Source organism: Sander lucioperca, chromosome 21 (genome assembly GCF_008315115.2).
Source record: "Sander lucioperca isolate FBNREF2018 chromosome 21, SLUC_FBN_1.2, whole genome shotgun sequence".
Taxonomy (NCBI): domain Eukaryota; kingdom Metazoa; phylum Chordata; class Actinopteri; order Perciformes; family Percidae; genus Sander; species Sander lucioperca.
The window spans coordinates 27929620-27943510 of NC_050193.1; the positions used below are offsets into that span (position 1 = coordinate 27929620).

The 13891-nt window shown below is 42.7% G+C and overlaps 1 protein-coding gene across 3 annotated transcripts in view; it reads left to right on the forward strand.

The window, feature by feature from the left end:
* usp43b (ubiquitin specific peptidase 43b) overlaps nucleotides 1-13891 on the forward strand; it is a 116027-nt gene that overhangs the window by 9256 nt on the left and 92880 nt on the right. For all 3 annotated transcript variants that reach the window (XM_035996684.1, XM_031320961.2, XM_035996685.1), the window contains one exon: nucleotides 5786-5932. In XM_035996684.1, coding sequence (XP_035852577.1) covers nucleotides 5786-5932 — 147 coding nt within the window. The remainder of the gene's footprint in view (nucleotides 1-5785; nucleotides 5933-13891) is intronic.

The window sequence follows — 13891 nt, forward strand, 5'->3', positions numbered from 1 at the left end:
ACAAGAAATAAAAACAGAAACTCTCAAAAAAAAAACTGCCAATACACTCATTGACAGTCATGAAGTTGTTTCCAGTTTATCGGTAGTTTGATATAAAAGAAATAATGACACTTTATGATCCATATCTGTGTAAAATGGCTGCACACACCTCGCGTAAAAAATATAAATAGAAGAATGTCCTATTTTTACACTTGTAGAGCGGATGTCCAGTTTCATTGATTATAGTGAAAGCATAACGTTGGAACGTCCGCTCCGCATACGTTAAGCGTGCAACGTAGCCGGTCTAAGTTAAAATGATTAGAATTTTTAAGGCGAGGAACGAGAAGCGAATTGCCTGTATGTGTGAAGACAGCTATATCTCGCTCCTTTTTTCTTCTTTTTTTTTGGAATATAGCATAATTATAAAATGTTGGGGTGCCCCGTCACCTATAAAGTGATGGATAAATGGTTGAAAAATATATATATATATAACGTTAGCTAAATGATGTAGTGGATAGATAAAGGGTTTTCTTATTTTGCCTTTATCTTTTAGTTTGATGATTACACACTTTACAAAGTGGCCAGTGGCCATTTAGCCACATAGAGCAACACGGCATTTTCCACAACCACAACCTCAATTATATCACTGAGACAATTGCCACCTTCGAAAGGCTGGAGGTAATCACTGTAATTACTTTGCTGCACAACAGCTTTAGGTTAGTGCGTGTCCGCGGTGCTCATTGTTAATAGCAGAGCATTTCTGCTGAACAACCCTGACTGTTTCAAAGGGCATCAATTTAAGAGTTTGCTATGTTGTGTGTGTGTGTGTGTGTGTGTGTGTGTGTGTGTATGTCTCCGTCCCTGGAGAAATACACGTTTAAGCTTGTAAATATATTATAAAATTCAGAGCAAACCTAACGCTTCCCAGAATAAGGGGTGTGTCAGCTATAAGATTGAAAAGAAAATATTAGTGGCAACGTGCAGTTCAAAAAAGTGTCTCAGTGTCCATCTGGCTCTTGGTTCACATGCTCTTGATGTAATAAAAACATTGCTCAACAGAGACACACAGCTGTCCAGCTGGATTGGCTAAACAAGTAGCTCCATATCTGTTCACCTTTTCGTATTTAGCGACCAACCTTTCTTGTTATTGTGAGGATCCAGTGTTGGATTGCAACACTCATTGCGTTTTGACTTTGAGATCTATGAGGCAAAAGAAAGCTTTGCTTTCAAGACAAGATCAGAAGAGAAGATTAGAGAACCTTTTCCCTCTGCCAAGACTCCACTAGCAGTTTTTCTCTGTTTATGAATTTTTATGTTCAGTAACCAAATCTCAGAAGCTACTTTGAAGACACAATCCTGGCTCTGCTTCCAACAAGTTATTACTCTGCTCATGCTGAACGGCCTTCTTTTAAAATGATTTGAAAGAAGAGTGAACTTGTGCATACTGCTCTGCTCTATGTTGTATTATAAACACTCCAGCTTTGTTTTGTGTTGCACTGAGCGGCTGCGCCAGATGGTTTTGGATTGGAAACTGTTTGGGAAATGGCAGGCACTTTAAAAAAAAAAACAACCTGCTAGGTGATTGGATGAACCATCTGTCTATTACGTCTGCCATTGTTGTGTTTAAGTATGTTGCTAAAAATACATACAAAATGCATGGTTAGAGAATGGCCATGATATTTAATGTTTAATGTTTGCGCTAATTAACCCAGAAATGCGGCAGTGACGCGTTCCAGCTGCACCACGGTTTTGTTCCGTCCCCCACCAGCCACGCGCCATACCACACTGGGAGCGTCTCATGGTACGTGTCCATTGTCAGCGTCATTTCCACGCTTCCCATTCATTTTTATGGGAGCTGCAATGCAATGTATTTTGGTATCGTCGACTATTTTCGTAAAATAAGATATCGTATTCCAAAACGAGCCGCCGTTGTGGTCGGTTTTAAAATCCGGGAGCAGACAGACGCATTCGTCCAATCTGGTGCTGCCAACACGGATGTAGGAGGGTGTAGACTGTTTTCTTCGCTTGTCATTGGTCAGTGAAGAGAACCTGGTGGCGAGCTCACTTGTGCAATGTGCAATGCTGGGAAGCGGGGCGATCCCATCCGTGAAAACAACGCGTAAATGGACATGCACCATCAGACTCACTGAAAGGTTCTTTACAAGTACACAATCCAGTCCTTCCAGAAAAATGCACCGTTTTTTTGTGATTGTTGCGGGCAAAAATCCTTGATTATGCGGCACGTTTTGTTAAAAAATGCGATGGAATATGCGGGATATTTATGCAATTTTATGCGATGAAATTGCAGGAACTTGCAAAAACTGCGGTTTCATCGTGGCTTCATCGCGGGGTTTGCAGCTTTTCGATGATGTCCACTTTTGCGTAATTACGTCTTTTCATAACATTCCCATGGCAACAGGGGAAAATGGCTGCTCTTGTGTGAAGTAAACGCAACATTTTTCAACTTTCTGCTGAGATATATGACTTTTTTGCAACGAAAATGCGGGTATTATGAAATCATGCAAGACCCGCATATTTTGCGTGGAAATCGGCAATTTATGCGGTGAAAGTGCGGCGTATTTGATAAATATATATATATATATATATATATATATATATATATATATATATATAGGGACTGACAATCACGTATCAGCTAGTATCTACTATTACGATATTGGGGTGTCTTTTGGTAAATTGACCGGATGCTCCCGTCCTTCCACTTCCTGCCCTGCCTGTCGAACGCTAGTTTATATACAGTCTATGTTCAAACGCCCCGCGTGAAAAATAGACCCGGCGCCTATTTTTAGCAGAGCGAAGAGCTGCTTCTCGCACGCTTCTGGGACGCGCTGGTGGAATAACGAGCATCGTCTTGAATAGCCACGATTGCTGGTGGAGGCTGCAGCGCCGCCGGAACGCAGCACAGACGCGCCCGGTGGAAATAAGCCGCTAGTGTCCGATGTGAAGCAGTTACGGCACAGCACCACCTCTTGTCAAGTCTGTCCACTTTCTGTGGTTTAATGTCACGTGTTGACGGAAATTCATGCTGTCTCCTTTTTTTCTGTAGTGAAATATTATAGCTAAAAAAAGACACTGAACAATTCATTTTTCATTTTTATGTTGTTTTTTTTAACCAGGAAATAGAGTTTCAGTTTAGTTTTAGTTTTTATTTAGTTTCAGTTGACTAAAAATATTTCTCACTGCTACTATTTTTGTTCTAGTTTTAGTTTACTACAATAACCCTGGTCCGCTGCTGGTCAGACACATGAACGTATTACTTTAAATGTCCAGTGTGTAACGTGTTTAGTTGTTCATTATCAAAATCTGTGTTGCCCGTTCACAAACTTGTCCTTTTTTATGAATATTTACCACCATCAATTCCAAGTATTCCTATTGGCTTGAAATTTTACATATGCGTTTGCATGAACTGGGGTAGACGCTCCATATTCATGCTCCATCTTGAAATACGTTAGCCGGTAAGGGACATACAGGACATACTGCTCCACCTTTCATGTTTTCACTGTCACATGATAAACTCACAGCTGCTGCTAATGCTGCTAATGGGTATCGTAGCTTCCCGGCCCCCGGCAAGTTTGAAGAAGGAAACATGGAGGACCACACGTGTTCAAAATCCAAATTTCAGGAACAGGAGTCTTCTTCTTCGCCCAGAAAAAGAAAAAGGAAATTGAAAAGAGCAAGAGACCGGCTTTTTGAAGCGTGAAGGCTACCGTAGCTGTAATACGTACTTTGAACTGCGTGGCGCGAGAGAGTTGATTGCGATATATGATCTCAACTCTAGATGGGAGAAATTCCTACACACTGGACCTTTTAGCCTACCAAGAGGGATTTTCGAGTGATGTGTAATCCCACGATTCTCACTTGATCTTGTGATATCGCTATAATCTAGTTGCCGTGCAAGGTAACTGAGCTGCTGCACTGGAGAAATACGCCGCTCCATGCTTTGCTCCAGGACACTTCAGTGCTCGTTGTTAAAGGGGCAAAGAGTCTTTTTAATTCATCATCTCTGCTCATCTTTGAGAATCGACAAGCAGCTCTTCAGTGACGGGCTTCTAACTTCATCATCAGACATGCTACATCACGTTAAGGTGTAATAGCTAAAAGAGGCATATCGCATATTAGTGGATTATGAAGCAATGATTACAGTCTGCTGCTGCCTCTGCTATAATCTCTCATTACTGCCTTTGCTTCTCCAGGCTGCCAGCTACGGTTCATGCGGACTAATTCCTGCCTAATTGAGCCGTATGCCATTCACATCTGAAGACACATTATGCCATGTGAGAGCTTAAGTAGTCTTCAACCTACTTTTAAGAAGAATGTTGTTCTATTGATGTCAAATTTCTCTTGAAATGTAGTTTCTTGAGGGGAAAAAAGGACGGAAGGCAATGCTTTTTGACAGTAAAACTTTTAGTTAAAAAAGCATGTTTTTTTTAAAAGTCTTAGTCATATTTTTGCAAATCTGAAATGACACCGCATCAGTCAGAGCGTAGGCCAGGTGGAGACGAGGGAAGCGTGAATAGCGTTAGTGCCAATTTGCAATTCTGGGATTCCTCTGATCAGCGTTCTGTGGAGAAGGCCGGCTTAGAGCTGCCCAACCAACTCACCCGAGCTGTCAAAACCAGCAAACAAGTAGTGCTTGAGATTCAGATTTTTTTTTGTTAGAGAATTCTTTGAAAAAGCGAGGCGATTTTATTTGGCTTCCCCGGTTAGCCACTGTGGCTTTAATTCTAACAAGCTGTCACATTATAAAAGACTATCTGTTTATGATAAATATATTCATGGATTTCAGGAGGTTTCTCTGTAAAGTGGCAACGTCATCATAACTTAATGTTGTTACAGCACTGAACCATTTTGTTGCTTATGAAAGACACAAAGGGCCATATTTTAACGATTTAAGTGCTCAGCGTGAAGTGCCTGGCGCAGGTGCGTTTAGGGCGTGTACAAATCCACTTTTGCTAGTTTAATGGCGGTAAAAGGGTCCGTGCGCCGGGCGCATGGTTCTAAAGGGTTGTACTTAGAGTCTTCATTAATCAGAGGTGTGTTTTGGGTGTAACATGCAATAAACCAATCAGAGATCATCTCCCATTCCCTTTAAAAGCCAGGCGCGTTTGTACCTTGGCGCATTGCTATTATGATGGAGGATTTGCTGACTTTTGAAAGAAAGTGATAAATATTCACATGTACATTTACAGCAGAGAAGAAACTGATCTGCTCGTGCGTGAAGTGAAAGCGCACGAGTAGATCATATCATAATACTATTTTGCATTGTAATATTTTTATTTGTAATCTTCTGCATGTGTGTGTGCTGCTGCACGTCCCTGTGTGTGTAACAAGCATAGTGTGCGTGCACTGTGCACCAGCCTAGGAGCATTTTACTAATGCTCTGTTAAAATAACAATGAAATGCTGCGTTATTGACTTTAGACCAGGTTTTTGTTGGTTAATGGTGCGATCACTTCCCGCTGCCTCAAGATAGCAATATGCCCAGAATGCACCTGAACACACCTCCCTGTAAGACCAGCACGCCCAGAATGCACCTGAACACACCTCCCTGTAAGACCAGCACGCCCAGAATGCACCTGAACACACCTCCCTGTAAGACCAGCACGCCCATGGGCCACAGATGGGCGCAGGTGCATTTGCTATTTAAACGATGTGGGCGCGGGACGGGAAAGACAAGACAATTGTGTCGGGCTTTGCGCTGTGCAAGATAGGGCCCCTAATCTCATAATAACTATGTAGCTGTAGAAAAATGACCCTTTTATGACATGTGCTTTTCCTCTCTCCAGACTATAGTGTCCAAGTATGGAGCACAGTTTCGCGGTAATTCCCAACATGACGCCCTGGAGTTCCTCCTGTGGCTGCTGGACCGCGTCCATGAAGACGTCAATCTGGCCTGCCACAATAACAACAACAAGACCAAATCTCCCGGAAAGGTAAGACTCAAGAAGGCTGCCTCGGGCGCCTGGGTAGCTCACCTTGTAGAGCACGCGCCCATGTATAGCGGCCGCGGGTTCGACTCCGACCTGCGGCCCTTTGCTGCATGTCGTTCCCCCTCTCTCTCTCTCTCTCCCCCTTCATGTCTTCAGCTGTCCTATACAAATAAAGGCCTAAAATGCACAAAAAATTATCTTAAAAAAAAAAAAAGAAGGCTACTGCTTCATGAATTGGGGTTGGGCATCGTTTTGATGTGAACAATTCTGATTACGATTCTTCCTTTCTATTCCAGTTCTTATCGATTCCGATTCTTTGAGGGGTTGAGTTGAAACGGGTCACATGCTTATTTCACAGATAAAGAGGAACATTTTATTTTTGATTCAATGCTGAAGTTTTACCGGGCTAATAAAGCCACACTTCAGAGCGCCGCTTACTGAGCTCCATGGCTGCAACACAACAAGCTCCTGGAAGTACCGTGGCCGCCACAGAAACCCAAACTTACGCGTGTTAAATTTGGAACCAATAATCGGATTGGAAACCAAATTATCCAAACAATTCCAAAAAAGAAAAACGATTCCAAGTTGGAACCGGTTCTCGATGCCCAATCCTATTCATGTAGCAGAGGTTAACATGATGATAAATACATGCAGTAATGCATTTTATCATGAACTCCTGTGGCTTGATACATATAATGAAACCATTTTATTTCATGTAAGTAAGTATTTAGTAAGTTCATTTCTAGAACAAAGTTTATTTTTGCTGTGCAAAAAGCACTAAGGCACTGTATAAAAGAACATTGAAATTTAAAAAAATAAAAAGTAGAAAGAAAACACAAAAAGAGCATTCCAATGACGAGCAGCACTTCACAAATACAGAATTATAGACATGATAACAGTTCGATAAAGTGTTAAAAAGGCCAGTGAAGGTACAGGTTTCTCTATAGAGCTCCCCCTACAGGTTTCTCTATAGACCCCCCCCCCTCCTACAGGTTTCTCTATAGAGCTCCCCCTACAGGTTTCTCTATAGAGCCCCCCCTACAGGTTTCTCTAGAGCCCCCCCCCTACAGGTTTCTCTAGAGCCCCCCCCCCTACAGGTTTCTCTATAGAGCCCCCCTACAGGTTTCTCTATAGAGCCCCCCCCCTACAGGTTTCTCTATAGACCCCCCCCCCTACAGGTTTCTCTATAGAGCTCCCCCTACAGGTTTCTCTATAGAGCTCCCCCTACAGGTTTCTCTAGACCCCCCCCCTACAGGTTTCTCTATAGAGCTCCCCTACAGGTTTCTCTATAGAGCCCCCCCTACAGGTTTCTCTATAGACCCCCCCCCCCCTACAGGTTTCTCTATAGAGCCCCCCCTACAGGTTTCTCTATAGACCCCCCCCCCCCTACAGGTTTCTCTATAGAGCCCCCCCTACAGGTTTCTCTATAGCCCCCCCTACAGCTCCTATGTTTACTCGTGTCTGACTCCTCTCTCGGTCAGTCTGCCGTTTCCTCTTTCTCTGTTCCTCTGACAATGCTTTCCTAGCTTTCTGCTTCTTTTTAGCCAGCTCAGCCATGACGATAGTGTGAAAAACTCCATCGTTACCTTGTTCTTATAGCTAGCAGGTTCTTGAATGGGCGTATGTGTGCAGTGCCGTGAAGCAATTCGTTACATCATGAGACCTGATATCACGCCATACTTCCTGACGCTGAGGCTGGCGGCTCGCTGGCCCAAAGTTGCAAGGGTGGTTTTTCCGCTCAGAGGCGCTAGGGGGGAGCGAGACGATCACCATTCAACCCAAAAAAAAAAATTCCAGTGACTTCGAATTAAGCTAAAAAAAACGGCATAGTTCCCCTTTAAAGTCTAACTTCACTGATAAGGATTATGATCAGAGGCGGAGTGTCAATCGGGACTTTTCCCAGTGGGCCGGTAGTGTTTTGAGGCCGTGAGGGCCGGTCTGATAATAGTTATACATTGCAAGTTCTTAGCAACACCGCTGCCTGGCCACGCTGCCCAGCCGGCCACTGGTCAAACTGTGCAGCCTCTGCTCAACCCGTACGGCAGGCCGCAGCAGCCTCTTATTTCAATACCAACACAGGCTAATCAGAAAGCACTAACGAAGTGCAGGTCACAACCATGTCTACGATTTTCAGAAATATAGGGGGATCAGTGAGCGAGGCCCTGGTCGGCCTATGACGTAAAGCCATCAAACACCTCTTTTTTTTATTTGTCACATTTGGAGGTCTACGTTAACGTTAACAGACAGTGTGTGAGTCTAATGATGGAAAGCCCAAAAAGAAAAGGGAAAGGTGAGATGGTCAGACTCAAAAGGGAAAAAAAGGGATCGTGTTGCTGTGCTGTGTGTTGTTCATTACCAAGGTGGACAGCAAAACTCCTATCTGTCGAGTAAGATTCAAACCATTTGAGGGCTATGCCCGTAATGCCAACACTTTGTTTGAGTCGGGGTAAAAGGATAGAGTGGTTGACAGTGTCAAAGGCAGCAGTCAAATCTAAAAGCCAACCGCTAAGAGAAGGTCGCTATAGACTATAGGCAGTTTCAGTACTGTGGCGGGGCTTAAAACCAGACTGGAACTTTTCATAAATACTAAAGTCATCTAAAAATGATTGAAGTTGATTAATAAAAAGTGTGGCTATTTGGTGTTTGATTTTCTCTCAGCACGTCTCCTCCTCGAGGACAGGCCTGCAGGCGCGCTGCATCCTGATGCTAGTTGAATGAAACTTTGAACTGCTCTGCCGTGAGCCATTAAGGCGTAGTTTTCATGTATTATTAAATACATGTTTTTACTTTTGAGAAAATAGGCATCCCTCTTCTTTTTGTAGTTTCAGCGGGGGGATAAGCAGTGGCATAATTTATGAGAAGCGCTACACTTGCTGTTGGTGAGTCATTGCAAATAAATCTCCTCAAACTCAGTGCCCTTTTTATCCCGAGGCTCTCTGCCATGATTTATTCTATTGTTTCATCATTAATGGGATCGGGAGATATCGAGATCAGGAAGTCTTACACTCCCGGGGCTATACATTGGATTCTTTAAGATGTAACACCCCTGTTATGACCGACATGCAACCTTTTCTTGCACTGACTACTCGTATCAATTAAAACCAAGAAAAGGCTTTTTTCTTTCGGGAATGCACTGTCAGCACAGCTTTTTATTATAAAGCCAAGGTCATGTTGAGAGTTTTAGTCTGTGGGAGTAAGCCCAGCTCCTTTTTCTCTGGCTTAAAGGTGCAGTAGGTAAGACTTATAAAACTAACTTTCTGTCATATTTACTGACTCTCTGTTCGAGTAGAACTACATGAAGCTGGTAATTAAAAAATAAAATCCAGCTCCTCTGGCACCACCTACAGCCTGTAATGAGATTTACATAAATCCACCACTCCCTGTTCAGATGCACCAATCAGGGCCAGGGGGGGTGTCTAACTGCGTGTCAATCACTGCTCTTGCACACGCATTCATTCTCCCTTGTGGGGGGAGGGGCTTAGGAGACCGTTTTGCGTTTTAGTGGAAAGGGGGGAGGGACTAAGTTGTTGATGTTCACATTTTTTGGTTAAGTCCTGGATCTTCACAATCCTACCTACAGCACCTTTAAGGTTGATCATCCTTCCATTAGCATGTGAGTAAACAAGGCAGCGCGACAAATGAAGTGATAAAGAGAGAGATATCTGTGATGGGTTTTTCCTGCATAGAAGAATGTTTGCCGCCCCCCAAAAGAGGTTTTAGCCAGCCCCAAAGGGAAATCACCAGTACCAAAATGGAAAACATTTGAGAATGTCACGAATGACGACCGGAGAGAAGGCTTTTCAAGTCACAATGCGTGCGTTTATTAACAAAACCATTACCAAAACATACTCAAACCGAAATACAAAAACAGAATATTAAACTGAGCCAAAAAAAACAGCAAACAAACAAAACGGTCACCTCACAGCAAACTGCCAACCTTCCTTCTGCCTTCTTCTACTGAAGCTCTTTTTAACTCAGCTTCCCCTAATTAGAACCTACCACCTGCACAGGTGAGTAACACTTAAGTTTCTCAAAACCTCATTACAATAGGATAGATCAGTTACTGCCAACATTACTATTTATACATATATGTGCACCCACTACAATAGGTACCCCAAATATTATAAACATGTCATCTACTACAGAACTATCTTACCTATTGTTCTTCACCTTAGGATTTCCCAGCCCCTCCCTACAAAAAAGACCTAATGAGCCAAACCTGCATTCACTCTCCCTGATTAAACTGATGAGCAGCTGAGCTACCCCCCCCCCCCCACATCACAGGCAGAACCACAGCAAACGCTATGAACCCATAAAACCTGCCGAACAGGCCTATGTCAAATAAAGTAACAAATAGACAAACAATAACCTAAACATTAGTGATATTAAGAATTAAGCAGACACAAAACTTTCTTAACGTCTTAATTTTGGGAACAGGTCCTAGTGAAAAGGGAGAAAAGCAGCGTTTTCACAGAGAATAAAAATAGCAATTCAAATCCTCTCCCAATGCGGTTAAAAGCAATTTAGCCCAAAAACCTGTAGAACAGGCCGAACATAAACTTGAATATGAGAGCTAAAAATCTCAATTTTACCGTCCAGAGTCAGCCTGTACCAGACTCTCCCAGTGATTTTAACGGTAGTGTTTAAATATGATTTTTTTAACCCGTTTTTTTTAAATTGGGGTTTCATTTACTCAAGCATAATATATATTTTTCGTTCATCAAATTGTCAGAAATAACAGGAAAATGCATAGATTTCTATCAAATAATATCTTTACTGTCCTGAGTACAATTTAATATCTGTTTTTTCATTGCGATATTCAACATCGTTATCGCATATTTTCCATATGTTGTGCAGCCCTAGTGTCCAGCTCCCTGTAGCCATTAAAACACTTGAAAACTCCCTCAGGTTTCTGTTGTTCATCCAGAATACTCTGATATACTCACATGAACTGAGCTGAGCGTCTGTGTTCTTGTGATCTGAGTTGCCCTTTAATTCAGAAAGAGAGTTAACAATGGGGTGAAGTGGAGGGGTAGGGGGGGTGGGGGTGGGAAGGGGGGTTATGATAGGAGGTTAGGACTGGAGAGCTGCTGATAAGATCGGCCGTGATGAGTCTGCACCACCTTAGAAAATGTTGCCGCACCTTGTTAACACCCAACGAGCCAGTGAGGCGTGGAGGACATAAACCTTTTAAAAAATAAATAAACATGAAAAAAAACAGTTATCTTAATCCTTAGGTGAAGGAACGGATGGGTTTAAAAAACTAAAGTTAAACTAAAGTTGGGTAGCTCCGATGGAGTCAAGGAATGATGGGAGCTTATTGGATATATCTAAACCGATGCACAGTTCTGCTGTATAGGATGAAATTGCCCAGTAGTTTGGTGTGATCTAAACAGAGTCCTGTATCCATGGCGACTTGATTGTCTACTATGCAAGCAGTAGCGTTTTGGTGACAACATTCGTTGCCCAGTCCAAATGGCACTTTTGGCCCGCTGCCTGGAGTTGACGATAACAAGGCAAAGTCAAACAGGTCCGCTATTTAAAAATGCAATTGTCAAAATTAAAAACTTTATGGGCTCTCTAGAGACGTTTTTTTGTAGTGAAATGTCTCAAAATCTATTGGCTGGATTGCCAAGAGACTGGAGCACAGAGAATGAATTCTAATATCTTTGGTGATCCCTGACTTTCCACACTCAACTAATCTGGTAAACTATGTGTCCATGTACAAGGTATCCAGGCACAACTAAGGCCTGAAAAACGTTATTGGCTCTTTAGAGACTTGCAACGATAAAAGCAAAAGGTAATGTCAGAAATGGTTTGTCAGCTAGTCCACCACTTTGGTCCAGGCTAAAATTTCTCAACAACTATCGAATAGATTACCATGCAGTTTTGTAGACATTCATGTTCCCCAGAGGATGAAACCTATTGACTTAAGTGATCCCCCTACTTTTCATCTAGCTCTAGCATGAGGTTGGCATTTTTGTTTTTGTAGTGAAATGTTTAAAAAACTATTGGTTGGATTGCCATGTAACTGGAGCCCAGAGAATGAATTCTAATGACTTTGGTGATCCCCTGACTTTCCAAACTCAACTAATGTAAATGTACAAGATATCCAGGCACAACTAAAGCCTGGAGAGTCTGGTTTTTGTGAATATATGCGGCATCTCTGCTTTTTGCAGATCAAGTTGTGGCTTTTAACTGTAACTTCTGATGTGCACTAGAGCTGTTTGCAGCTGAGTGTGATGCAAAGCAGATGATGATTGGTACCTCCAACAATGAGACCATGAATTTAAGTTCCTTTTCTGGAGAAAAGTGAAAAGAATTGTGAGGTTGAACATTGGTTATTTGCATTAGCTGCAGGAATGCAGAATGCTGAACTATAATGCAAATCTCTCAATAATGATCAGTCTTTTGTTCCTACCTTTTTTGTAGTCATAAGCTTTGGGTAGTAACTAAAAGAATGTGATTGCAGATACAAGCAGAGTATGCAAAGTATATCATATTTGTGGAAATGAGTGCATTGACGCAACAGATTGTATCTTGTTAAATCAGCCAATAGATGTCCGTAATAAGCTTTACATCTTTAGCTGCTGAAGGTCCAGCGTTGTATGAAAAATTAATCTGCAGTATTAGCCTCCCATTTACAGCCTATGATTAGTCCATACCCTTGTTATTCTTTGTGCCATTTTGTGGGACTGTGAAAACCTCTGACGTGTTTAATTAGGGATAATTTCAGCATAATACTGTGCTGTAATAGAATATTCTGCATATGAATAAATGTGCCTTGTAGTGAGAGAGAGGGAGAGCAGCACTTTGGCCTCTGTCCAGAGAAGAAAATCTCTTTTGACAGTTGTCTCTTATGTTTGTCCAGGCCCTCTGCCATCAGCCAGTGTGGGCTCTTTGCAGACACCAAGGTTGTCATGGATTTCAGTTTTATCAGTGAGGAAACTTGGCCAGATAGGCCTCTGCTCAGTATCAGGAATGGGGAGGGAAGTAATTCCAGTAATTCTGTCTCCCCATGAATCATGGTCTACTCCTTGCCTTATTCTCTGCTTCGGGCCTTTGGTAGCTCTTACCTCTGGAAGAATGTACTGTAAAGCTGTGGTATGCAGTCTGCTATCAACGCTCCAGCCACAAAGGAGCTTTGTGAGGGGCAGCGAGGGCCTCACTGAGGGCAAGAGAAGGGCAGCTGTAGGATGAAGTGTCTATGGCTACATCAACACTAGGTAATACGTTTTCATTTTTAAGCGGCGTTTCAAGGACAAAAACGATCTGCGTCCACACAAGAGTTTTAGCTCCAGTGGCAGAACTAAACTTTGTTCAGATTAACACGTCTGACAACACGTATCACATGACCATTCACACACACTGGGTATGTGCATGCCGGTGTAAACAAGAAGCTTGTCGAAGATTGTCTGACGCTACTCTGCAGTTGAAAATCATGGATGTATGATGTTAAGTTAAAAATTCAGAAAATATTTGGGGCAGCAGTGTTTCCAAATGTCTCCGTTTTAGTGGCTTGGAAACGCCAGAATAGTGTGGACACGAGGCGCAAACGTAGCAAATGATATTCATTTTTAAACCAAAACGTAGTAGTGTAGATCTGGCCCAAATCACACTCCTTTTAAACTTTAAAAGAACCATTCAGGATCATTTTTGGTCTGTGATAGTTTGTTTGTTGGTTCACCTCCGTGTTAATCTCGTCTGCTGGAGCTCTGGTGGTGCAGGCTGGCTGGCAGAGTCTTCCGGGGTCACAGTCCGGCTGATGGGAGGCGTCAGCACCGTTTACCAGTCCACACACGTTCCCATTCACAGCCAAGGAGTCGGCAAACCATCCTCTTCTGCTGCCAATTCAGGAGCCTGTGGGCCTATGCTAATTGTTTTGAAGCATGTGCTGTTAGTTACCACTTAGCACAGGAGAGCCAGAGCCCAGGGGAAAAGTTAAGAAGAGGGTATCCCCCC